Below are 27,117 nucleotides of genomic sequence, written 5' to 3' on the forward strand. Positions count from 1 at the left end.
GTAAGCAAAGTTCATCAGACAGCCTAGTTTCAGGATTCATAAACACCAGAAATTCTGCACATTTTTTCCAGGAACAAAGAACTACAGTGCTGTGATCCTTCTCTGGAACAGCTCACCTGCTAAAGGAGACAAATAATAACAAATAACAACTCTAAAACTGGAATCTTACAATGATACAAAAAATTCTGTCTAAATCATAGAACTCATTACCAGCAGTACTGTGGGATAGCTTCACCTAAAGCACCAAGTCAGGGTAGGTAATTAGCAAGACAATAATTGTTGCTTCTGCCAACGCCACCCACTTTCCATAAATAAATTTAAAGCGACAAGGTTCAAGAATTAGAAGACAGCAACATTTTACCTGTGAACTTCCAAAGCCATTCCAGACCGATCTGGATCATCTTGAAGGGTTTTTGGGATTTATACAGTGTTATAGGCTTAATACATTCTTGTTGCACGTATAGTTCCAGATGATCTTGAAGATTCTGGCCCACACCTAAACACAATAAAATTTATTTGAGGTGAGAAGTTCTGATTACCTGACTACAGGAACCATCACCAGTGGGTGAATGAGTTCAAATTAGTCAATTCACTCCCTTTGCTTTCTTTGAATGCTTCGGTGGTTACCTGGAAGATGACAAACAACGGGAATTCCCAGAGCTTTGAGGTCATCTGCGTTGCCCACCCCAGATAACAGGAGAAGCTGGGGTGAGTTAATTGAACCTCCACTTAAGATCACTTCCTTATTGGCATATACCTACGATAGAAAAATAATGTTTATTCAGGAACCACAAGAGACTGCAGAAGCAGGAATCTGGAGTGATAATCTGCTGAAAGGACTCGACGTGGGAGGCAAGGATCTGTCAACAGTAGGACCTGAAAGGTCAGTAGTTGGTTCCCCCCACGGTACTGCTCAACCCACTGGGTTGATTAGATTAGATTAGATTATGAGGACACACAGTCCTCTTTTATTGTCATTTAGTAATGCATGCATTAAGAAATGATACAATGTTCCTCCAGTATGATATCACAGAAACACAAGACAAACAAAGACTAAAAACCTGACAAAAACCACATAATTATGACATATAGTTACAACTGCCAAGCAATACAGTAATTTGAGAAAGACCAGACCATGGGCACGGTAAAAAAAAAGTGTCAAAGTCTCTCGAAAGTCCCGTCATCTCACACAGACGGTAGAAGGAAGAAAAACTCTCCCTGCCATGAACCTCCAGCAAACTTGCCAATGCAGCACCCTGGAAGCACCCAACCACAGTCGACTCTTGAGTCCCTCCGAAAACTTCGAGCCTCCGACCAGCCCTCCGACACCGAGCACTGAGCATCATCTCTGCCAAGCGCTTCGACCCCAGCCCCGGTAACAGGCAACAGGCAAAGCCGAGGATTTGGGGCCTTCGCCTCCAAGATTCTCGATCGCACAGTAGCAGCAGCAGCAAAGCGGGCATTTCAGAAGTTTCTCCAGGGGTTCCTCTGTGCTCCTCATGTCTGCCACCATCAAATCAGGATCGTGCACGGTACCTACTTACAAATACGATGTAATTTCAGAGCGGCCCTGCGCGCTGCGTCGCGCCGCCATCTTCCCCTCCCCTCCTTTGCTGATTCTAGTTTGCTGCATCTGTTTACTCAGTGCCACCTTATTATCCGTCAGGTTCAAGATTTCAAACCTGAGGGATCAGAGGGGGGAATTGAAGAATAGGGGAGGGGGAGGAGAAAAATTACCAGATGTCAAAGAAATCAATGTTCATGACTTCAGGTTGGAGGCTACCCAGACAGAATATGAGGCATTCTTCCTCCAGTCTGAGAGTGGCCTCATTGTGGCAGTAGAGGAGACAGTCCACCAACGTGTCAGAATCGGAATGGGGATTGGAAGCGATTGGTGTAATTGATTCTGAGAACCCTTTTTTTCTCTTTCACAATAAGACCTGTGTCTTCCAGTGATGTGACTTTCCCAGTCTTCCCACTATTAACATTCCACCTCATAATCAGCCGTGTTGAACTTTATGACCAAATTATTGCTTATTCTATCAGTTCTCTTGTAATTTGGAGTCCTCCCACCTCACCTTTGCACGTTTGAATATTTGGAATTGCTTTTTTCAGCTTCAGGTGCCCCATCATTATTATAAATTGAACAGTAGTCCCGGTACTGACTTTGATGGAATATCCCCAGCTATCGTTTTCCACTGTGAACAGTTGCCCTATATTCCCACTTTATACAATGAAGTCAGTTAATAATCCCTTCCACTACTTGTCTCTCAACTCCACCCTCTCTGACTTTAGTTATTACTCTATCATATGGGGACACACTGAAAGCCTCTTGAAAATGTTAATAAATTACATTTACCACACACTGTCTACTTACTCTGTAACCTTTTCCAAAGGGTCATTAAGCTCCTGTTTTAGATCTTTGCTGACCAACATTATTATAATTTGTTTCTGGTGTTCTATTCTCTCCTTTTGGCAGGGATTTCATTATATTTCCTTGCACTACTGTTAATCTATATCTTGCCAGATACATTCCATGCTCCTTTTTACCTGCTCATCTTCTGTCACCTTTTTTTTGCCCAGCTAAATGAATAATCATCTGATTTTAATATTTTCATAAAATATATTTTTATTCCAGAGTATTTAACTCAAGGTTGACTCATCAACTTCCCTATTAGACTACAGACATTTTCATTCAAGTCACAGATAAAACGAACAACAAAGGTCCCAGTACCAAACCCTGAAGTACATTATCAGCAACAGGCTTCCATTCAGAGAAACAAGAAACCCTTCACCTCTACGTCCTATCACTAAGGCAAATTTGGATCCAGTTTGCCAAAACATCTGGGACTTCTTTCTGGACCTCATGAAACCTTGCTAACGTCTATGCAAACCAAAACCTCAATCAGATTTGTGAGACAGGTATTCCCATACATGATACAATGCTGACTAAACACTCCATGACTTTCCAACAGATCATAAATCCTGACCCTAAGAAGTTTTCTACCATTTTCATGCCTTATCCCTATTGCCCTTCCCAGATACAGGAATCTTCCAGTTCCACATGTTACGTACCCCATAACTGGGTTGCCAAACCAGCAGAAATGGACCACTCAGTTGGAGCCTGGATTACTGGAACTAAGAAAGTTTTATTAAAGAAATAAGCAACACAGTACTCTAATAGTAAGGATATAAATGCAACAGGTTAGCAATGAATAAACACACATGTACACAGAACTAGGATAGCACGGTCAATCAGCTCTATCGCAGTCTAGGGATAAAATGTTCAATCACAAGTGACAGAGTTCAGTTTAGTTCAGTTCGCAGTAATCGCCGTCGTGCCATTGGGGAGAGAGAGAGAGAGCGCGAATGCTGATATTCAAATCGGATTCAACAGACCTTTGATATTCCTCGCAGTTAGCTTTCGGGCGAGCCCTTTGTAATGTCTTCTGAGGTCACCAACTGTGACCCCTCCGTTTCAGATACGATCGTTCCTCTGCGGTGAACCCAGCACCCAGGCAAGGGTGGACACACACACCAGGTTCCCGCTGACCATATCTTTCCACCCTGTGTGTCTATGGCTGGTCCCGCGACCAGTTCTCCAAAAAAACTCTCACCGACTTGTGGGGGGCACACCGCTTCCAGGGTCTTGTTACCTCGTGGTGTTGTGTGTGTGGTGTCTTAGCGAACCTGCCCCTTTTTATCCCCCTGCTGGGGTATCGCCTGTCCATCACACTTCAAACAGTTCAGGGTTCAAAAGGAGCCGGTCTTGACAATACCCAGACCGGTGCCTCCTTCCGTTAAACTCTCTCGTCTCTTCATTAACATTTCCAAATGCTGCTCCATTGTCTTACTTATCTCTCTCTCCTGAAGACAGGTGGCAGATCAACTGTTGATCCCACTGGTGCTAGCACAGGACAGTTAACATCTTAGTCTATGTGTACTTTTGTAACCCTCTTTCGTCACACCCCTCTCCTTTAAGGATTTTTACCGGGGTAAAAATTATAAGCATGAATACATTATTAGATACACACAAATATACATCTTCATCAGCTATTTGGCCAATACAGAGAATTTTAAGTTGTCAACACCTTGACAGACAGTGAGCAATCACATTTTCCGTTCCTTTTATATGTGTAATTTTAATAATCCTTTAAACCAGGCTCCAACTTAGCAAACTTCATAGTGGCCGAAAACACTGATGAATTGTGATCAGTGTAACCTCTCACTGGGTTTCGTCCCGGACCACGATAACAAGGGTCGTCCCATCCCGACTTAGTTTTCTTTTGCAAGGGCTTAGTAGGAGGGGGAGGGGTAGTACCCACAAAGTTATTCCAAAACTTCCTACAGTACCCCACCATCTCCAAGAGCCTTCTGAGGGCCCTCTTGTCTGTCGGGGTTGGGATGTCAGAGATAGCCCGCACCTTAGCTTGCATCGCTGCCAGCTGTGTTACCACAATTCCCAGATAAGTGACCTTCGTGTGGCCGAACTCATTTTTTTCAAGGTTCACTATCAAGCTGGCTTCAGACAGCCGTATTACATGGCCAATATACACTTCTGTGTTCTTTAGCCCTTTCGTCACTGAATTACTCATTCTATAGGAGTGTTGCTCACTAGGCTGACCCAGCGTGACAAACACCACCCAACGTCCCAGTTCTTTGCATCGCCTCGGGACAATCAAACACACGTGTGCGAGCCGTTTAATTAGCTCTCCTAAAGAGTCGCTTTGTTCGGGGATTAAGGGAGATACTTTATCAGCAGAGCTGGCCAAAACAATAGCCTTCTCCCATCTGGTCGGTACCATACTCATCTTTTCAAAATGAGTTTTCCCCTTATCAGGTGGCACCCTAGCTTCATTGATTTCCGCGCTAACACCGACTAGGTTTGTTAGCATATCTAAAGCCTGTGACCGTCTCAGTTCGCGTCTGCAAAAATCAATAACATCCTTCCTCCTGTGCAGCCAGAAAAACTCTCTCATGGCTCTGCCGACTGTTTCCTTCAGCACCTCAAAATGTCCACCGAGGGGTACCTTGTGGGCCAGGTTAAAAATCTCATCCCCATAACTCTTTTGCACCACCCCCCATTCCTCATCTGCGGTACTTGGTCTCCCTTCCTTCCTTAGCACCTCCCCCTTCACACCATAATTCACTGGCCCCCTTCCTAATTCTGTTTCACAGAGAGCTGTTTCCTCGTCTCGCTCCTGTGCCTGTACAAAGTCCTTCTTTTCTAATGATAAATCTACCTTAATTTCCCCACTTCCTCCTGTTTCATTACGCTCCTTCTTTTCACTTTCTACCCCCTCCTCGTACAAGGCTGGTAGAAACGTCTCAGCAGTCTCTCTGGACATACAGCGAGTCACTGCGCAAACAGGATGAACCTGAGAGTCTATGGGCGGGGCCTCAATACTGGCAGGCTGACCTGTCAATCTCACTGCCGAGAACACAATTCCCCTGGTGAGGTCATTACCGAGCAAGACTTCCACATCTTTCATCGGTAATTCGGGCCTCACCCCGATCGTGACTAGTCCAGAGACCAAGTTGCTTTGTAGGTGTATCTGGTGCAAAGGGACTGCCTCAGTCTCTTCCCCAATACCTTTGACCCTGACCTCCCCAGTCTGGGTCTCTGAACTAAACTCTAACACACTCTTCAGTATTAGTGACTGACACGCTCCCGTGTCTCTCCAGATCCGCACTGGAACTGGGTTTAACCCCTCCTTCTCCGACACCAATCCGGCCGAGATAAACCTCTTGCGCCCTTCCTGAACTTTGGCAGACCTTTCCTCTCCTAGCAGTTCGTTTACCAGCTCGATACAGCCAGTCGAAATCGCCGTTTTTCCTTTTCCCGTCTCCTTCTTTGGGGCAAAGGACCTGGACGCAAAGTGTCCGACTTTCCCACAATTATAACAGACGACCCCAGGAGACTTCCTACCAGACTGCTCCTGGTCTACCTTATCCTTCTCACTAGTCCCTGGCTTACTTACTGACTTTTCCAGCGTACTCTCCCCACCGTCCTGACTACCCTTCTGGTAGCCTTTACTTGGGGCAAACTTCATTTTATGCGTCAACGCGTACTCATCCGCTAACTTAGCAGTTGCAGCTAACGTGGCTGCCTCTTTCTCATCTAGGTAGGGTCTCATACCCTCAGAGACACAACCTTTAAACTGCTCAACCAGGATCAGCTGTAGCGGTCTGTCATAATCCCCATCTACCCCCTTCGAGGTGCACCAATGCTCACAATATGTCTGCATCTCACAGGCAAACTCTAAATACGTGTGGTCCCACTGCTTCCTCGCATTCCGGAACCTCTGCCGTTATGCCTCCGGGACCAACTCATAAATCCTGAGGATGCCCTCTTTCACCACCTCATACCTCTGGGCATCTTCCGCGGACAAAGCCGAGTAAGCTTGTTGGGCTTTTAAGTACACTCTGAAGCAAAACAGCCCACTTATCTCTCGGCCAGTCCTGACTTGCAGCAACTTTTTCGAAATGGAGAAAGTACCGATCCACATCGGTATCGTCGAATGGGGGAACCAGCCTAACCTCCTGGGTCGCCCTGAACCCTTCACCTTGGTTCGGCATGGGTCCCTGCGATGCCATCATCTTTAACCTCGCCAGCTTGAATTCCCTTTCCCTCTGTTTCTCTTCTCGCTCCAACTGTCTCTCTCTCTCTCTTGCCGTTCTAACTGTGTCTCTTCGTGTTCTAGCTGCCATACCCGGAACTCGTGCTCGAGTCTCAGTTTTTCAAGCTCCACCAGGTTTTCCAATAGATATCACCTCCAGCTCCCCTTGGGGAAACACACCTTTAGATACATAGTGCTGTACGATAGCTCTGTGTATCTCCTCTCTCCTCATTGTCGACTTCCCCTTAACAAGATTCAATCGTTTGGCCACAGCTGCCAATTCCGATTTCCTGGCATCCTCTAATGCCTCCAAGGTCGGCGCCTTTAGAAATTCCTCAGTCTCCATTTCTGCTGTTTGCCTTTTCTTCCTTTCGGGAATTTTAACCCAATCAATTTACCCCGTCCCAAATTTAGCGTTCAAAATCGCGGACCAGAACTCCACTTATGTTACGTACCCCGTAACTGGGTTGCGAAACCAGCAGAAATGGACCACTCAGTTGGAGTCTGGATTACTGGAACTAAGAAAGTTTTATTAAAGAAATAAGCAACACAGTACTCTAATAGTAAGGATATAAATGCAACAGGTTAGCAATGAATAAACACACATGCACACAGAACTAGGATAACACGGTCAATCAGCTCTATCGCAGTCTAGGGATAAAATGTTCAATCACAAGTGACAGAGTTCAGTTTAGTTCAGTTCGCAGTAATCGCCGTCGTGCCGTTGGGGAGAGAGAGGGAGAGAGCGAATGCTGTTATTCAAATCGGATTCAACAGACCTTTGATATTCCTCGCAGTTAGCTTTCGGGCGAGCCCTTTGTAATGTCTTCTGAGATCACCGACTGTGACCCCTCCGTTTCAGATACGATCGTTCCTCTGCGGTGAACCCAGCACCCAGGCAAGGGTGGACACACACACCAGGTTCCCGCTGACCGTATCTTTCCACCCTGTGCGCCTATGGCTGGTCCCGCGACCAGTTCTCCAAAAAAACTCCCACCGACTTGTGGGGGGCACACCGCTTCCAGGGTCTCGTTACCTCGTGGTGTCGTGTGTGTGGTGTCTTAGTGAACCTGCCCCTTTTTATCCCCCTGCTGGGGTATCGCCTGTCCATCACACTTCAAACAGTTCAGGGTTCAAAGGGAGCCGGTCTTGACAATACTCAGACCGGTGTCTCCTTCCGTTAAACTCTCTCATCTCTTCATTAACATTTCCAAATGCTGCTCCATTGTCTTACTTATCTCTCTCTCCTGAAGACAGGTGGCAGATCAACTGTTGATCCCACTGGTGCTAGCACAGGACAGTTAACATCTTAGTCTAGGTGTTATTTTGTAACCCTCTTTCGTCACACACACTAGTGGCTAAAGATGATGTACAGATCTCCATTACTGCCCTTGCTTCCCTTAATATCCTACGATTAATCCCATAATGTCCTGGGTATTTATTCCCCTTAACGTGCATCAGTATCTCTAACACATTTTCTTTCCTGTTATACACCTCAGTGTATACCTCCTTCACTTCTTCATCCTCCTCCTTGGTGAATATTGGCACAAAGTATTCATTCAGAACATCTCATACTACATATCCCCTGGTTCCGCACATAGATGTCCTCCTTGGACCCTGAGTGGACCTACTCTTCCCCCAGCTAATCTACTCATTTCATTTTATTTACAAAAGGTTCTTATTTCTGTTGGTCAAGGTCATTCCATGTTCTCATTCAGCCCTAACTGCTTCCTTAAGATCTTTCTTCACCGTAAATTTCCAGAAGAAATAGTCATTGCTTCACTCAAAATGTGGGCACAGTATAAGTCAATATACTTTCTGGTTATTTTTAATTCCTGGAACTCCTTTTTGATAACATTTGAAATCTTAAAGGCTTTCCTCAGAACTTTAATTTCACAGAACCAGTCTATTATATAAACAAAAGTGTGCTCATTCCTGGATGTTATCTCCTTCCATGGTAGACAAGAAACATTCACAATATGATTCAGCACAAGCTCAATGATAAAAGCTAATCTTTTTTCGATCCATTTTTTCAATCTTTATACTTCCTGATCTTGACCTATGTACCATACTACTGAAGCTGTAATTTCTTACTTCAGTTGTTTGTACATCAGCTCTTTTCAACACTTCTGAACGCATTCCTGTAAGATTCATCACCTGCCCTCTCCAAACTAGTACTCCCTCACCAGCCACCCTGCCACTCCCACCCCGGTATCTCACTTTGCCTGTTACACCCAGGCTCTCGGCATTGGAAAGCCAACAAATTCCAAATGGAAAATCCTTGGCTGTCAGGCAAACAACTTCCAAACCCCTATTCCACTGCATACTGCCAGTTAAAAATCTCATTAAAAAATAAAAGACCCTACCTTCAGTGTTCGAAATCAACCCTTAAACCCTGAAGAGTGCCTCACCTGCTTTCTCCTAAATTGCAATCTCTCTTCAAATATTTTACATGATTCACAGTTTTCTGGGTTTTTTTTGTTTACTTAGCCATTACATTGTACTATTTTTCAAAAAAAGGAAGGCTCCTTTTAAATCAGTTGTGCACTTTTTCATTAATAAAATATAAAAAACATTGTTCATAACAGCTGCCTGAAGTCGACTGACATACCCCAGAATCAATGTATTTTGGGTGCTCAGAATGTATATTAACGCTCATCTCTAGGAGAAGAGGGCGGCGCAACGCAGTGTGTGCGGCTGTTCCGAATGGTATCGATATGTGTTAACTAGGAGTGCCGTGCGCAATCCGGATTTGATGGAGACAGCCGTGAGAAGCACGGAGGAACACCTGGAGTAATTTCTGAAATTCCTGCTTCACTGTCGCTGTTACTGCGCGATCGAGAATCTCCGGAGGGGAAGGCCCCAAATCCTCGGCTTTGCCTATTGCCTGTTGCCGGGGCCGGGGTCGGGGTCAAAGCGCTCGCCAGAGATGGTGCTCGATGCTCAGTGTCGGAGAGCTGGTCGGAGGCTCGGAGTTTTCGGACGGACTCGGAGTCGGACTGTGGTCAGATGCTTCCGGGATGCTGCATCGGCAAGTTTGCGGCGCTGGAGGTTTACCATCTGCGTGAGATGATGGGAATTTCGAGAGACTTTGAGACTTTTACTGTGCCCATGGTCTGTTCTTATCAAATTATGGTATTGTTTTGCACTGTTGTAACTTTGTTATAATTATGTGGTTTTTGTCAGTTTTTAAGTCGGTTTGTCATGTGTTTCCGTGATATCATTCTGGAAAAACATTGTATCATTTCTTAATACATGCATTACTAAGTGACAATCAAAGAGAACTGCGTGTCCTCATTATCTAATCTAATCTAACCTCTCAGCTTCATGGTTACAGACAAAATTATCAACCTTGATCCAAAACTTTCTACAAAACCTAAAGCTCTACTACCACTCTCCAACTGCTTGTATAACTTGGCCAGCTCACCCTGGATCCTATATGCTCTAATCTTCCGGAGCAGCTTTGCTAAGGTCCACGTAGGCACTTGTCTACCACCCTGTCCTCATCAGCCCCTTTGGCCACCTCTTCAATAAAACATCAAAATCACAAGACACAACTTTCCACTCATAAAGGCCTCCTTGACCCTGGCAGCCAGCAGGCAACGTTCCCTCTGATAGTTCTGTTTGCAGCTACAGAATTACCCATGTGCACCTCCGATTATTGGGTCTTCCACTACAACAGTTCCCCTTGACTCCACCTTTCCCTGTTGTGTATCTGAGCCATTCACTGTGCTGCAGACCTGGTGCTTTCCTTCAAAAGGTTATTCCCACCTCCACCCCACCACTAAAAGAATTCAAAATGCTACGCTTGTTACTGAGGGGAATTCTGCACTCTCCGTCTACCTTTCCTGGTGGCCACCCAACTACCTCCTGCCTGTCTGTTTGTGGGGATCACTTAACCGCTCGTGAAGCTCTCATGGGTGCTCCTGAGTGAGTCCAGCTGCAGCTCCAGCCGCTCAGTGTGGTCAATCGTCAGGTGGGCAGCAGCGCAGCACGGCAGTCAGTACAGCACTTTACAGTTCCAGTGACCCGGGTTCAATTCCCACCACTGCCTGTAAGGAATTTGCTTGTTCTTCCCGTGACCCCGTGGGTTTCCTCCCATGGTCCAAGAACATGACAGTTGGTAGGTTAATTGGTCATTGTAAACTGCCCCTTGATTATGCTAGGATTAAGTCAGGGGTTGCTGGGCAGCACGGCTCAAAGGGCCAATTCTGTGCCGTATCTCAATAAATAAATGAGTCGCAACTGGACACGTTTCCTACAGGCATAGTCACCAAGGCCACGAGAAGGTTCCCTGATCTCCCACACACTGCAGGAGAGGAATGACTGTCCTGCCTGCCATCTCTAAGAATATAAAGGAAAGTTAAAGATCTTACCACTGTTCAGCTTCCTTGCCAAAGGCTTTTGAGACAAAACATCAGCACTAACACAGCACTTCAAACTCACAAGTCACTCTGTAACTAGCCGCTCCAAAACATGTAAATAGCATACCAAAATGAACCACTTCACACTCATCTGGGCTGAGAAGTGGCAGATGGAGTTCAACCCAGTTAAGTGTAAAGTGGTTCATTTTGGTAGGTCAAATATGATGGTAGAATAGGGTATTAATGGTAAGACTCTTGTCAGTGTGGAGGATCAGAGGGATCTTGGGGTCCAAGTCCATAGGATGCTCAAAGCAGCTGCGCAGGTTGACGCTGTGGTTAAGAAGGCGTACGGTGTATTGGCGTTCATCAATCGTGGAATTGAATTTAGGAGCCGAGAGGTAATGTTGCAGCTATATAGGACCCTGGTCAGACCACATATGGAGTACTGTGCTCAGTTCTGGTCACCTCACTACAGGAAGGATGTGGAAACCATAGAAAGGGTGCAGAGGAGATTTACAAGGACGTTGCCTGAACTGGAGAGCATGCCTTACGAAAACAGGTTGAGTGAACTCGGCCTTTTCTCCTTGGAGCGACGGAGGATGAGAGGTGACCTGATAGAGGTGTATAAGATGATGAGAGGCATTGATCGTGTGGATGGTCAGAGGCTTTTTCCCCAGGGCTGAAATGGTTGCCACAAGAGGACACAGGTTTAAGGTGCTTGGGAGTAGGTACAGAGGAGATGTCAGGGGTAAGTTTTTACTCAGAGAGTGGTGAGCGTGTGGAATGGGCTGCCGGCAATGGTGGTGGAGGCGGATACGATAAGGTCTCTTAAGAGGCTTTTGGATAGGTATATGGAGCTTAGAAAAATAGAGGGCTATGGGTAAGCCTAGTTATTTCTAAGGTAGGGACATGTTCGGCACAACTTTGTGGGCCAAAGGGCCTGTATTGTGCTGTAGGTTTTCTATGTTTCTATGTGAACGCTTTTACTTGATGCAGAAAGATTTGAGCAGAAGTCAGAAATGCAAAATAAATATAATGCTACAATACCTTTTTCGTTTGTCCTCCTTGAACATATTCAACACCGATGGCCTTGGTACCATCAAATAAAATTTTAGTCACAAATGTTTTCACTTCAGCTGTTAAGTTGCTGCGTGTGAAACTAGGGCGCAGATATGCACTAGCCGCACTCCATCTCTGCCCTGAAAGACAGGAATATTTTGATTGAAAATAATTAACCTACCAAGTTAATATCATATAATGGCCCAAACAAAAGTTAAGTAACAAACCATCACAAACCGAATAGCCTGTAGAGTCTAATTTGTATTAATTATGAAAACCCTTAAATTAAATACACCTTGTGGGCATGTGGCCAAGTGGTTTAAGCGACCTGAAGGTTGTGAGTTCGAGCCCCAGCCAAGGCAGCATGTTGTGTCCTTGAGCAAGGCACTTAATCACACATTGCTCTGCGACAACACTGGTGCCAAGCTGTATGGGTCCTAATGCCCTTCCCTTGGACAATATTGGTGTCATGGAGAGGGGAGACTTGCAGCATGGGCAACTGCTGGTCTTCCATACAACCCTGCCCAGGCCCGCGCCCTGGAGAGTGAAGACTTTCCAGGCGCAGATCCATGGTCTTGCAAGACTAACGGGTGCCTTAATTAAATACACCTCAAAGTAAGCATTGTTAATTCACTTTTAAATAGATTTGCATAAAATTGAGATAATGAGTATTCATTTAGAACAATTACACCATAATATGTAATATTTTTCTACTCTGATATTACATAATTTGCTTAATGTTTGTGCTCAAAACTGTGGCCTGAGAACTATGTGCAGTTACCAAATCGGACATCGAAGGATGGCTTAAGCTGCTTCAAATGCAAAGAGTTTTATGAAGCGTATCTTGTGCATTGCTGATCTTGTGGATAAACACCCCCTCCCCACCCTCACATCAGAAGGGCATTATTAGCAGTTTGAAATATACGCCAAATAATGGAGTTGAAGATTAAACTTATTTCATAGTGTCCATAATAATAAAAGCAGAACAAAACTTTCAACCAGACCCAAGAGGTTTGGTTATCTCGTACTGCAAGGAAACTTCAGAAAGAGAATCTATAGTTTTATCAGCAGCAACAGGGTAGCAAAGGAAAGAGTCACTTACTTGGGAGTTAGGTGACATAGGTGAGGTCCTAAATGTATACTTTTTTATCCGTATTCATCAAGGAGATTAGCATGGAAGATAGTGAGTTCAAAGAAGAGTAACACGGATAAATTAGAAGTCAGTATCAACGGTGGAGGTGTTAGGTTTCTCAGAATGCAGAAGAGTGGTAAACCGCCGGGATAAGTTGAGAAGCAAGGGGAACAGATGGCCAGGACTCTGATGAAATTTTCCACACCGTCATTAGTCACAGGGGTGGAATCAGGATGTTAATCTTATATATGAAGTGCAGCAATGGTAAATCGGGTAAGCACAGACCAGTGAGCCTTAATATCAATCAAAGGGAAGTTAACAGAAAAAAATCCTAAAGGACAGGATTTATATACACTTGGAAAGGCAGGAGCGGATCAGGAATAGTCAGTGTGGCTTTGTGCAAAGGAAATACTGACACACTAATTTCATGGTGGGTTTTTTTGAGGAAGTAACTAAGAAGGCTGTTGGAGGCAAGGCAGTAGACATTTCGAAATGGCATTTGACAAAATTCCAAATTAAGGTTTGAATTGAATTGACCTTATTTCTTACACCCTTCATATACATGAGGAGTAAAAATCTTTATGTTACCTCTCCGTCTAAATGTGCAATGTGCGATCATAGCAATTTATAATAAATTATAAAGGTTTGATCAGAAGGTTAAAACCAAACTGACTAATTAGATCCAAAATTGGCTTAGTGAAGGGAAGCAGAAATTAGTGGTGGAAAGATGCTTTTCTGGTAAGTAGTCTGCACCCAGTGCTGGAAACGCTGGTCATATACAGTTCATTAACAACTTGGATGTGAATGTAGGAAGTATGATTAAAAGGTCTGCAAATGACACAATATCTAGCTATCCATTTATTTATCTTGATAAACAGCACATCATCAGTAACACCACCCGATTACACCCACGTGACCAATTAATCTACTAACCGGCATGTTTTTGGAATGAGAGAACAATTCAGAACACCTAGAGGAAATGCACACACACTGAACGTACAAACTCCTTTCAGGCAGCAACAGAATAGAACCTGGGTCATGGGCGTGGTTACAGCATAACATTAACTGCCACGGTGACGTAGATAGCGAGGAGGATTACCTAAGACTGTGGGGGTGGATTAGACAGAACGTTAGGTGGATTGTTGGCAAATGGAATTGAATCCAAATAAGACTGTGGTGCTTTCTGGGAAGTCCACTAACATGAGACATATACAGTAAAAGTTAGGGCATAAAGAAACGTCAATGATCAGGGAAACCTTGAGGTTCAAGCCGTCATTTCCCTGGAAGCAGTATAGAGAGAGATAAAGGCATCCGTTAGTCTTGCGCGACCATGGATCTGCGCCTGGAAAGTCTTCACTCTCCAGGGCGCAGGCCTGGGCAAGGTTGTATGGAAGACCAGCAGTTGCCCGTGTTGCAAGTCTCCCCTCTCCACGACACCAATGTTGTCCAAGGGAGGGGCATTAGGACCCACACAGCTTGGCACCAGTGTCGTCGCAGAGCAATGTGTGATTAAGTGCCTTGCTCAAGGACACAACATGTTGCCTCGGCTGGGGCTCAAACGTACGACCTTCAGGTCACTAGTCCAATGCCTTAACCACTTGGCCACATGCCCACACAGAGAGAGATACGGTACTAAAGAGAGTCCCTTCAAAGATCAGGGTACAGAAAATAAAAGTTATGATATTATGTTGTGACTTTGCAAAATACAAAATATCATATGCGTTCTGATCACCACACCACAGAAGAAAGTGCTTATGCTGGACAGAGTGCAGAGAAGATTCATCTGGATTAAAGGACTGTAGCCTTGGGGAGAAGTTAGATATGTTAGATCTGTGTTCCCGGGAGCAAAGGAGACTCTGGAGAGAGGTAATAAAGTGTAACACCCTGGTTAAGATTTTCACTGCTATGCTGTAAGCATTTCATGTTAGCAGCTCTGTAAGAGCAGTCTGGTCTGTTCCAGCTTGCTTGGGTTTGAGCTAAGGTGAGAGGCTTGTTACTCAACTTAGGAATGTGCTGTCAGCCAATCAGGATAGTGGAATTGGGAGAAGGTTCTGGAGAACGCTGGGTGTTTGATCTTTGTTGGCGGGTGCTGAAGGATGACAAGGGGGAAAAGGTGGCTGACGATGCTGTCCCTGTTGCACAAGATGCTTTGTGCAGCTGAATGGCTTCAAGAAGGAAGAACTAATACTCCCGTGGGAGAGCCGCTTGATCAAGATGGATTGCGAGCGATGTTCGGAGAGTGGTGTGTGCTTTCACACAGACGGAGAGCCCAACGTGTGAGTGACAGACAAGTTCAAGATGAGCTTCAACTTAAAAGCACATCTGACAGTTTAAAAGTAATGGGCCCTTTTTGTTTTTTTCCTTTCTTCCATTCAATAACCGTTGGCTTATACATTGTATGCAGCTTACAACCTGTTACTTCTTGCAGGGGGCAGTAATTCACACAGCATTCACACAAACCAGGGTTTGGGTGGGCGAGACATCCCAGCCTCACAGATTTGGGAGGACCAAAGTTGTGTACATCATAGACGTACCAAGCTGGAGAAAGGTGGGTTCATCACCGCTGAATCCAGTGGCTGTCAGCGAGAGGCTAACGACCCAGTTTTCCAGAGACGCCCAGAAAGAGGGGGGAGTTCAAAGAATTATAACATTATGCAAGGCATAGAGGGGTAGATGTTTTTTACTGTAGTAGGCATATCAATAACAACAGAGCATATATATAATATGAGAGGGTGGAGTTGTAAAGAGAGGAAAATTTCTTTTTAACACAATGATTAACGTGGAACTTACTGCAAAAGGAGGCAGGGGAATCATACAATCTCTATGTCTAAAAGGTATCCAAAAAGAGATCTGAATAGGCAGGGCATAGTATAGATGTAATGCAGGCAAATGAGATTTTTATAGATGGGCAAAAAGATTGGCATAAACATTGTGGGTCAAGGGGTCCATTTCAGTTCCTCAATACTCGTCAAACCAGGAATTCTCTGACTAGTTTACAGAGATCATAGCTCCATTACCCATCCCCAAAGTTAGAGATTGAGGCTGCCAAGCTAGACCATAACTGAGGCAGGGTGTCTGGCATCTGGTTTGGATCTTGATTTGTTGCTTGTCAAGAGATCGATATTTGACAACTGGGATTCCAGTTGGTATCACATCATTTACACTCCTCCTTTTCTGTGTGGCCAACCAGCAACGTTGAGGAGTGAGAGATACCCTGCTTGTGACCGAGTTGAGCTACTGGAAGTGCGCCCACTGACTAAATTCAAAGACAGACTTGAGTTTGATGAAAATGCCATTACTTGGCTAAGACTACATGCAAACATGAATCAAATACTTGTAAGTAAAATGCCTTCCAAAAGCCACAACGCAATAAGACTGTTTTAAAAGACACATTAAAGTCTAATTTCAGGTATTTCCAAGTGGTTGTTCTCTTGCTCATGCACATTGTAATCTTTTGTGATTATCTCTAGCTCAGTTGATGTCACTCCTTCGGCAATTTGCTAAGATTAACACAAGAAGAGTTCATTCTCAGCAGAGCTTTTATAGCAGCAACAAAGCAAGAGTAGAATAAACACATTACTTTAAATAATCATTTGTAACTGTAAAGGTAGATACATCCAAAAATGTTACGTAGATCATCAATAGAAGTTAACCACAATTATTCCAGGAAAAGGAAATTATCAGTTATCATAAAACAAATTTAATGAGGAAGGTCACTTTCATTACTTGCCTCTTTTGTCCTCCAAAAAATGATAGTACAAGAGCAGCTAAATACTGATATAACCATGTAACTGAACACGTTCACATAGCTCAAAATGACAAAAGCAGGCTGAACCAGCCTCTGCACAAGTTCGAGGAAACTACTCCCATCTTCTGATTCTTCATTATTATTATAAGAATGGTACTGAACAATATCTGCTTCCACCCTCTGCAACTGGATCCTCAACTTACTCACTGGAAGACAGCATTCTGTGTGGATCAGAAGTAACATCTCCACCTCACTGACGATCAACACTGGTGCACCTCGGGGGTGTGTACTGAGCACACTGCCCTACTCTCTCAACACCCATGACTGTGTGGCTAAGCACAGCTCAGATTCACGGAGACATAGAAAACCTCCAGCACAATACAGGCCCTTCCGCTCACACAGCTGTGCCAAACATGTCCTTACCTTAGAACTACTAGGCTTACTCACAGCCCTCTATTTTTCTAAGCTCCATGTATCCATCCAGGAGTCTCTCAAAAAGACCCTATTGTTTCCGCCTCCACCACGTCGCCGGCAGCCCATTCCATGTACTCACCACTCTCTGCGTAAAAAAACTTACCCCTGACATCTCCTCTGTACCTACTTCCAAGCACCTCAAAACTGTGCCCTCTTGTGCTAGCCACTTCAGCCCTGGGAAAAAGCCTCTGACTATCCACACGATCAATGCCTCTCATCATCTTGTACACCTCTATGAGGTCACCTTTCATCCTTCGTCCCTGCAAGGAGAAAAGGCCGAGTTCACTCAACCTGTTCTCATAAAGCATGTTCCCCAATCCAGGCAACATCCTTGTAAATCTCCTCTGCACCTTTTCTATGGTTTCCACATCCTTCCTGTAGTGAGGCAACCAGAAATGAACCCAGTACTCCAAGTGGGGTCTGACCAGGGTCCAATATAGCTGCAACGTTACCTCTCGGCTCTTAAACTCAATCCGATGATTGAAGAAGGCCAATGCACCATATGCTTTCCTAACCACAGAGTCAACCTGTGTGGCAGTTTCAGTGTCCTATAAATTTGGACCCCAAGATCCCTCTGATCCTCCACAGAGCTCTATTAATGCTATATTCTGCCATCATATTTCACCTACCAAAATGAACCACCTCACACTTATCTGGGTTGAACTCTATCTGCCACTTTTCAGCCTAGTTTTGCGTCCTAACAATGTCCCGCTGTAACCTCTGACAGCCCTCCACACTATCCACAACATGTCCAACCCTTGTGTCATCAGCAAATTTATTAACCCATCCCCCCACTTCCTCATCCAGGTCATTTATAAAAATCACAAAGAGTAGGGGTCCCAGAACAGATCCCTGAGGCACACCACTGGTCACCGGCCTCCATGCAGAATATGACCTGTCTACAACCACTCTTTGCCTTCTGTGGGCAAGCCAGCTCTGGATCCACAAAGTTATGTCCCCTTGGATCCCATGCCTCCTTACTTTCTCAATAAGCCTTGCATGGGGTACCTTATCAAATACCTTGCTAAAACCCATATACACCACATCTACGGCTCTACCTTCATCAATGTGTTTAGTCACAGCTTCAAAAAATTCAATCAAGCTCGTAAGGCAATACTTGCCTATTCCTAATTATATTATGCCTCTCCAAATATTCATAAATCCTGCCTATCAGGATCCTCTGCAGCAATGGCACAGGATCAAAATAAGCTGCAGGGAGTTGTAAACTTAGTCAGCCCCATCACAGGCACTGGCCTCTGTAGTACCCAGGACATCAGGGAGGGAGTACAGGAGCCTGAAGGCATCACTCAGTGATTCAGAAACAACTTTTCCCTCTGACTTCCGAGTTCTGAACGGACATTGAACCCATGAACATTGCTTCAATACCTTTCTGTTACAGTTGGTGCAAAGATAACAAATTGCACAACATTTGCAGTGATATCAAACCTGATTCTGAATCGGCTCCAATTCTCTCCTTCCTGCACATAGATAACGTGAAAACAAAGGAAATGGACAAAAGCAAGTTATTTTATTGTGTATTTGACTCAATATCAGAAGTTTTGAAAGGTGGGGATTTCAATTAGGTCCACTGCTCAAGTAGAAAAGGCAGCAGCGGGTCGCTACAGCAAAAAAGAGCTCTGACTGGTGACTCAAACAGCATTTGGAATCAGCAAGAAAAAAATTAAAGGAAGGCAGAGGCAAGCTCAGCAGCCGTCGTTACATGGCCGTCGGTGGAGTGGACAGAGTGGACAGTCGAAGTGGAGAGTCGGAGTGGTGATCTTGATTTTTTTCTCCTTCCCTTCTTTATACCTGCTCAGCCAGGACAGTAGAGATGCCAGGCAGGGTAGTTGAATGCTCCTCATGCAGGATGTGGGAAGGCAGGGAGACCTCCAGTGTCCCAGACGACTACATATGCGAGAAGTGCATCCAGCTGCAACTCGCGTTAGGGAGTTGGAACTGGAACTGGATGAACTCCGGATCATTTGGGAGATAGATAGAGAGGTAGTTACTCCCAAGGTGCAGGACACAGGAAACTTGGTGACAGTCAGGAAGGGGAGAGGGGTTAAGGAGCCAGTGCAGAGTACCCCTGTGGCCATTCCCCTCAACAACAGGTATATCACTTTGGGGAGCAGGGAGAGGGGGGAGGGGGAGGGATGTGTGTGGTGGTTGTTGACCTAACAGAGGTTGGGTCTCTGACACTGAGTCTGTGACTCAGAAGGGAAGGGGGGGGGTGCAGAGAAGAGGCACACTGTGGTGATAAGGGATTCGTTAGTTAGGGGAATGGACAGGACATTCTGTGGACGAGAACAAGATTCCCAGACAGTATGTTGCCTCCCGGGTGTCAGGGTCCAGGATATCTCGGATTGAGTTCTCAGCATTCTTAAGTGGGAGGCTGAACAGCCAGAAGTCGTGGTCCATGTAGGTACCAATGACATGGATAGGGCGAGTGATGAGGTTCTACATAGGGAGTTCAGTGTTAAGTTAAAGGGCAGGACCTCCAGGGTTGTGATCTCAGGATTGCTGCCTGCGCAACGTGCTGGTGAGGCCAGAGCTAGGAAGATTATACAGTTTAATACATGGCTAAGGAGTAGGTGTAGGATGGAGGGCACAAGAATTTTGGATTATTGGGCTGTCTTCCACAGAAGGTGGAACCTGTACAGAAGGGGTGGTTTGCACCTGAACTGGAGGGAGACTAATATCCTAGTGGGAAGGCTTGCTAATGCTGCACAGTGGGTTTAAAGATTCAGGGGTATGGGAACCAGAGTGCCAGAACAGCTCATGGAGAGGTTGTGGAGCAGATATTGGTAAGACGCTGACAAAGTTAGGAATCAAAAGGTTGAGAATGGTGCAACTAGTGTCCTGAGCTGCATATACTTCAATGCAAGAGTATCGTAGGAAAGGTAGATAATAGTGAAGAAGATGAGGTAGCTGGTTGACAAAAAGTGGCAATGTGTTGTGAGGAGAGCTGTTGATAGGGCAAAATTGCAGTCAAAGCGATGAGTTGCAGCGTAAAACGCAAACAAATTCACAAAGGGTGAATACAGAACTGAAGGTGTTGTATTTGAATGCATGCAGTATATGGAATAAGGTAGGTGAACTTGTAGCACAGTTGCAGATCAACAGGTATGATGTAGACATCACTGAATCATGGCTGAAAGAAGATCATAGCTGGTAGCTTAATGTCCAAGGATACACATTGTATTGAATGGATAGACAGGAAGGCAGAGGGGGCAGCGTTGCTCTGTTGATAAAAATGAAATCAAATCATTAGAAAGAGGTGACATAGGCTCTGAAGATGGTGGATCATTGTGGATACAGCTAAGGAACTGCAAGGATAAAAAGACCCTGATGGGAGTTGTATACAGACCCCCAAACAGCAGAAAGGACGTGGTCCACAAATTACAATGGGAGGTAGAAAATGCATGCCAAAAGGGCAATGTTACAAAAGTCAATATGTAGGTAGATTGAGAAAATCACGTTGGTGCTGGATTCCAGAAGGGGGAATTGCGCCTACGAGATGGCTTTTTAAGAGCAGCTTGTTGTTGAGCTCACTAGGAGATCGGCTATTCTGGATCGGGCATTGCGCAATGAAGCACAACTGATTAGAGAGCTTAAGGTAAAAGAACCCATAGAGTCAAGTGAACATAATATGATCAATTCTCCCTGGAAAGAGAGGCGAGAGTGGATATTGGACTGCTGGAAAACAATGCTGGAGAGGCACTAATGAGGGACAAGGAATTGGTGGATGAACTGATTAAGTATTTTGTACCAGTCTTCACTGCAGAAGACATGGGCAGTATGGTAGAAGTTCCAGGTGTCATGAGTGATGAAGTGTGTAAAGTTACCATAATCAGAGAGAAGGTAGATAAGTCACCTGGACTAGATGGTGTACACCCCAGGGTTCTGAAGGAGGCAGTTGAAAGATTGTGGAGGCAACATAAATGATCTTCCAAGAATCACTAGATTCTGGATTGGTTCTGGAAGACTGGAAAATTGCAAATGTCATCCACTCTTCAAGAACAGAGAGAGGCAGAAAAAAGGAAACTATAGGCCAGTTAGTCTGACCTCAGTTGTTGGGAAGATGTTGGAGACTATTATTAAGGATGTGGTCTCAAAGTACTTGGAAGCACATGATAAAATAGGCCGTAGTCAGCATGGTTTCCTCAAGGGAGAATCTTGCTCGGCAAATCTCTCGGAATTCCTTTAAGAAATAACAAGCAAGATAGACAAAGGAGAATCGGTTGATGTTGTGTACTTGGATTTTCAGAAGGCCTTTGACAAGGTGCCACACATGAGGCTGCTTAAGAAGCTATGATCTCATGGTATTACAGGAAAGATTCTAGCATAGATAAAGCAGTGACTGATTGACAAGAGGTAAACAGTGGGAATAATTTCTGGGAATAATTTTCTGGTTGACTGCCGGTGACTAGTAGTGTTCCACAGGGTCTATGTTGGGGCCAATTCTTTTTACATCAATGATTTGGATGATGAAATTAATGGCTTTGTTGCAAAGTTTGCAGCTGATATGTGGATAGGTGGAGGGGCACATAGTTTTGAGGAAGTAGACAGGCTACAGAAAGATTTAGACAAATTAGGAGAATGGGCAAAGAAATGGCAGATGGAATACAGTGTCAGAAAATGTATGATTGTGCACTTTTGTAGAAGAAATGAAAAGGTAGACTATCTTCTAAATGGAGAGAAAGTACAAAAAAACCGAGGCGCAAGGGACTTGGGAATCCTTGTGCAGGATTCCCTAAAGGTTAATCTGCAGTTTGAGTCTTTGGTAAGGAAGGCAAATAGGATGTTAGCCATTATTTCAAGCGGACTAGAACATACAAGCAAAGATGTAATGTTGAAACTTTATAACCATTGGTGAGGCCTCACTTGGAGTATTGTGAGCAGTTTTGGGCCCCTGATCTGGGAAAGGATGTGCTGAAACTGGAGAGTGTTCAAAGGAGGTACATGAAAAGTATTCCAGGAATGAATGGCTTGTCAAATGAAGAGTGTTTGATGGCTCTGGGCCTGTATTCACTAGAATTTAGATCAATGAAGGGTTATCTCAATGAAACCTATTGAATAGTGAAAGGCCTTGTCAGAGTGGATGTGGGGAAGATGTTCTCCTGTGGTGGGAGAATCTAAGACCAGAGGACAAAGAATAGAGGGGCATCCATTTAGAATGGAGATGAGGAGGAATTTCTTTAGCCAGAGGGCGGTGAATCTGCAGAGTTCTTTGCCGCAGGCAGCCGAGGAAGCCGAGTCTTGACGTATATTGAAGGCAGAGGTTGATAGATTCTTGATTGGTTGGGGCATGAAGGGATACAGGGAGAAAGCAGGAGATTGGGGTTGCGTACATACTTAAATAATAATTATATTTTGAACCTTTGAATGTGGTGAGAAACAAACAAACCCACATCCTGCCCTCAATACCTGATCTCAACATATTGCTGCAGTTCAAAAGGGATCATTCAGTGAAGTTTAAATCATGAACTTTTACCACAATAAATCAGCAAATTATTGTTAATCTTTGTTGTTTGTATAACTCATTCCTGTAAGCTATACAAGATTGATTTAAACTGACTTCCCTTCAAAGATATACATTTAATGTAAGAGTTACAACAAAGTAAGAAAAGTTAACCAACCTTAGTGTCTGACTTGAAGATGATTAGAAAAGATTCCATGTTTTTGTCTAAGAAGTTTGGTAAACCATATTTTGTCCTGGCCAATAGCCAGTATTCAAACAGCACCAATTATGTTGATCAGTCATTCACAGCAACATCTTTGGCATCCTACCATGCACAAGCAAGCTGCTGTGTGCTGTGCTTGCATATGTTTCATTAAGTGTCCTTCAACATTAATCAACTGGCTCAGAAATACTTTAGGACTTCTTGAACTCCTGAGTAATAAATATACTGAAAAAAATCTTTATTTATTTCAGGGAAAAGGAACAATAGCAGAATGATATTTTGGTAATAACAGAATAATTATTCATCTGTTTTTGAGGCTGGAGTGAAAATCCTTTACCTCCCAGAAAATAGGTGATCAATGCTAAACTCATGCAACTTTCCTCTCTTGCACAGTGATAAATCAAAGTGTGACCATTTAGTTAAGGAAATGTCTTAATTTAAGAAAACAGAGCATCACCATAGCACTAAGGAAGGGAAGATGAAAGGAGTTTCTGCCCAACAGCAACCAATGTCATTATAATTACAGTACAGAGAAGGGCACATGGCCAAGTGGTTAAGGAATTGGACTAGCGACCTGAAGGTCGTGAGTTCGAGCCCCAGCCGAGGCAACGTGTGTTGTGTCCTTGAGTAAGGCACTTAATCACACATTGCTCTGCGACGACATTGGTGCCAAGCTGTATGGGTCCTAATGCCCTTCCCTTGGGCAACATTGGATGGAGAGGGGAGACTTGCAGCACGGGCAACTGCTGGTCTTCCATACAGGCCAGGCCTTCCTTGCCCAGGCCTGCGCCCTGGAGAGTGAAGACTTTCCAGGCACAGATCCATGGTCTCGCAAGACTAACGGATGCCTTTACTTTTACAGAGAAGAGGAGATAGACAACCAAGGACCATCAAGTGCAAGAATGACTCATAATGGTTCTTCTCTTCAGAATACATCTACAATTACAGGTTGAGCTACCTCAAACCTCTTAGGTTGAGAGGTTTTGTAAAGCTAATTGAGCCAGTACAAGAATAGCATAGTCATAGAACACTACAGCACAGAAACATGCCCTTCGCCCCCTCTAGCTTATGCCAAACTATTATGCACCCTAGCCCATTGAACTGCACCCGGACAATAACACTCCCTACCTCTCCCATCCATGTACCTATCCAAATTTCTCCTGAATGTTGAAATCAAACCTGCATCCATCACTTCCACTAGCAGTTTGTTCCACACTCTCACCAGCCTCTCAGTGAAGTTCCTCCCATGTTCCCCTTAAACAATTCGCCTCTCAGCCTTAACTCATGACCTCTAGTTGTCATCTCACCCTACCTCAGTGGAAAAAGCCTGTTTGTATTTACCTTATCTATGTCCCTCTGTATATTTTTTTCAGTACTCTTTCAATCTGGAAAAATCTGGAGAAATTACTGAAATGTTCGTTCGCTGCTGTCGTTACTGCGTGGTCGGGAATCTTTCGGAGGGTAGGCCTCAAAATCCCCGGCCTTGCCTGCTGTTGGCAACCGAGATTGAGGTCGAATCATTCAGACAGAGATGGCGCTCAGTACTTGGTGTCGGAGAGCTAATCAGAGCTCGAAGTTTTCGGATGACTCAGAGTCAGACTGTGGTCAGCATGGCAGGGAGAGTTTTTCTTCCTTCTCCCGTCTGTGTGAGATGTGGGACATTTGAGAGACTTTGAACTTTTACTGTGCTCATGGATTTCTTCATCAAGTTATGGTATTGTTGCACTGTTAGTAACTATATGTTATAATTATGTGGTTTTGTCAGTTTTTTCAGTCTTGGTCTGTCCTGTGCTTTGTGATATCACACCAGAGGAAATATTGTACCATTTCTTAATGCATGCATTACTAAATGACAATAAAAGAGGTCTGCGTGTCTTCATAATCTAATCTTATTGTCATCTTCTTGCAAACCTGCACATAAGACTCCAAATAAGGCCTCACCAACATCTTATACAACTTCAACATAACATCTCAACTCCTGTGTTCATTGCATTGACTTATGAAGGCCAATCAACGCTCCTTACAACTCTATCTGCAATGCCACTTTCAAGGAATTATGGATCTGTATTCCCAGATCCCTCTGTTCTACCATAATCACCTTGCAAGACCTAACCTAGTTGTATTTGACTTACTTCGTTTCAACTTCAAAGTTCAAAGTAAATTTATTATCAAAGTCCATACATGTAACCCTGAGATTCATTTTCTTGCAGGCATGTTCAATAAATCCAATAACCATAAAAGAATCAATGAAAGACCACTGGGCATTCAACCAAAGTGCGAAAGACAATAAACTGCAAATACAAAAGAAAGAAAGAATAATAATAATAAATGTTTCATATACATTTTCATAATTACAAGAATATTAAATTTTTTGCTGAGTTTTCACATTATCAAAGAAGCAAAATAGAAAGGATACAATATTTGACTGGCAATACCTTTGTGAATTGTCATATCCATCCAACCAACTCCTTCCTGCTGAAATCCATTCATATCATCAGTAAATGGGTAGCCTGCCTGTTGCCCAGCCTCCAGAAAAGCAACATGAAGAGGATGATTTGTCTTTCCCCGCGATACGTGTAGTGGTCCGCTACCCCCTCTGTACTGGTCAGCCCCCAGTTCATGGCATTGTGCTTTCCTAAAATATGGAAGGCAGTGCTCATAATTCCATCCAGTGGCACCTTGCTTCTCCCAGCGATTGTAATCCTCTGCATGCCCGCGGATATATACCATGGCATTCAGAGAAGAAGATCCTCCCCAAACGCGACCTCTTGGCCAGTACATTACACGGTTGTACATGTGTTTTTGAGCCATGGTGTGGTAATACCAGTTGTACTTATCATCACAGAGGTTGTATATCAAGGCAGCTGGCATGTGAATCTTCCACATCATCCGCTTGCTATTCAATAGCATATCTTTAGGCCCTGCTTCCAAAAGGAGCACTGAGTCGCTGGGGTCTTCAGAAAGGCGGTTTGCCAAGACACATCCTGCAGAACCTGCTCCAACTATTATGTAGTTGAACGCTGATGGCTTTGCAGAATAGGATTTAGACAATACGTTTGCATTCTGGTGCTGTATGAATCTATGTAATAAACTGCTTGCCACGTTTGCTTTTGTGAACTTAATTAATCTACTCATGGTTCTTGCTGCAAGCTGTGGTGTGCAATAGAGCGGCTCTGGAAGTATAGAAAACTCCTTCTGCTCCGCTTTATATTGGCTCAATGTGTTGGTCTTGGAGGCTTTTTTTAAATGGCTGTAGGTACAAAGTACGGCGATAAGTACTGGAATGGTTCATTCAAAACTGTTGCTCTTGACGATCTCAAAAGAGTGAGTCCCTGAGATTAAGAAATAAACATTACTCAGTAAACACAAAAAAAAATCAAGGAAAACAATTAAACACAATACGCATGAGTTCAGATTAAACAGATACAACTGGAATTTGTAAAATATTTGAAACAACTGAATTTGCTAGCATTTCAAAGAAAGGTTTTTGGGAGCCATAATCAGTAGCTGTATCAAAAAGAACCATTAAAAAGTTCAAAGTCGGTCTACTTGCTGAACTATGTAACAGACAGCTTGAGACACACCCAGTAACTGCTGGCTGGCAACGGTCATTGAGAGATCTGAGTAACCAAAGGTCAGTGCTTGAATGATATGTGCGAGGTACTCATTGCCATTTCATTTTACAGCACCTGACTCTGAATTCTATCCCCCTACATAAGCTTTACATTCCGATACCTATCCAATGAATTGCAAGAATGACAGCTTCTATAGTATTCACTTGCCAAAATCTTCAGTAAATTATTAATTTTCAACTGTACAGTTTAATTTGAGTTGTTTCAACGAAACATTTGTCCCCTTTAAGCAAATTCTTCCAATTCTTCTTCATTTGGTGATATCCGCAGACAGGTACTCAGTGCCCAGATAACACATACTATCTTGCCTAAAAGATAATAGTATTGATCATTTTAAAAATCTGTCCCACCAACTTACCAAACAAGGAAACTACCTTCAAGTAATTTTAAAATCTTTCTTTTTC

General features: G+C 44.0%; 1 protein-coding gene across 1 annotated transcript in view; it reads right to left on the reverse strand.

The window, feature by feature from the left end:
* chdh (choline dehydrogenase) overlaps nucleotides 1-27,117 on the reverse strand; it is a 52,087-nt gene that overhangs the window by 16,075 nt on the left and 8,895 nt on the right. The window contains exons 3-6 of the mRNA XM_072280399.1: nucleotides 25,517-26,413; nucleotides 12,032-12,183; nucleotides 628-757; nucleotides 362-496 (exon numbers count right to left, since the gene is read on the reverse strand). Of these exons, the coding sequence (XP_072136500.1) occupies nucleotides 362-496; nucleotides 628-757; nucleotides 12,032-12,183; nucleotides 25,517-26,216 (1,117 nt within the window). The 5' untranslated portion in view covers nucleotides 26,217-26,413. The remainder of the gene's footprint in view (nucleotides 1-361; nucleotides 497-627; nucleotides 758-12,031; nucleotides 12,184-25,516; nucleotides 26,414-27,117) is intronic.

This window comes from Mobula birostris, chromosome 16, assembly GCF_030028105.1.
Source record: "Mobula birostris isolate sMobBir1 chromosome 16, sMobBir1.hap1, whole genome shotgun sequence".
Lineage (NCBI taxonomy): Eukaryota > Metazoa > Chordata > Chondrichthyes > Myliobatiformes > Myliobatidae > Mobula > Mobula birostris.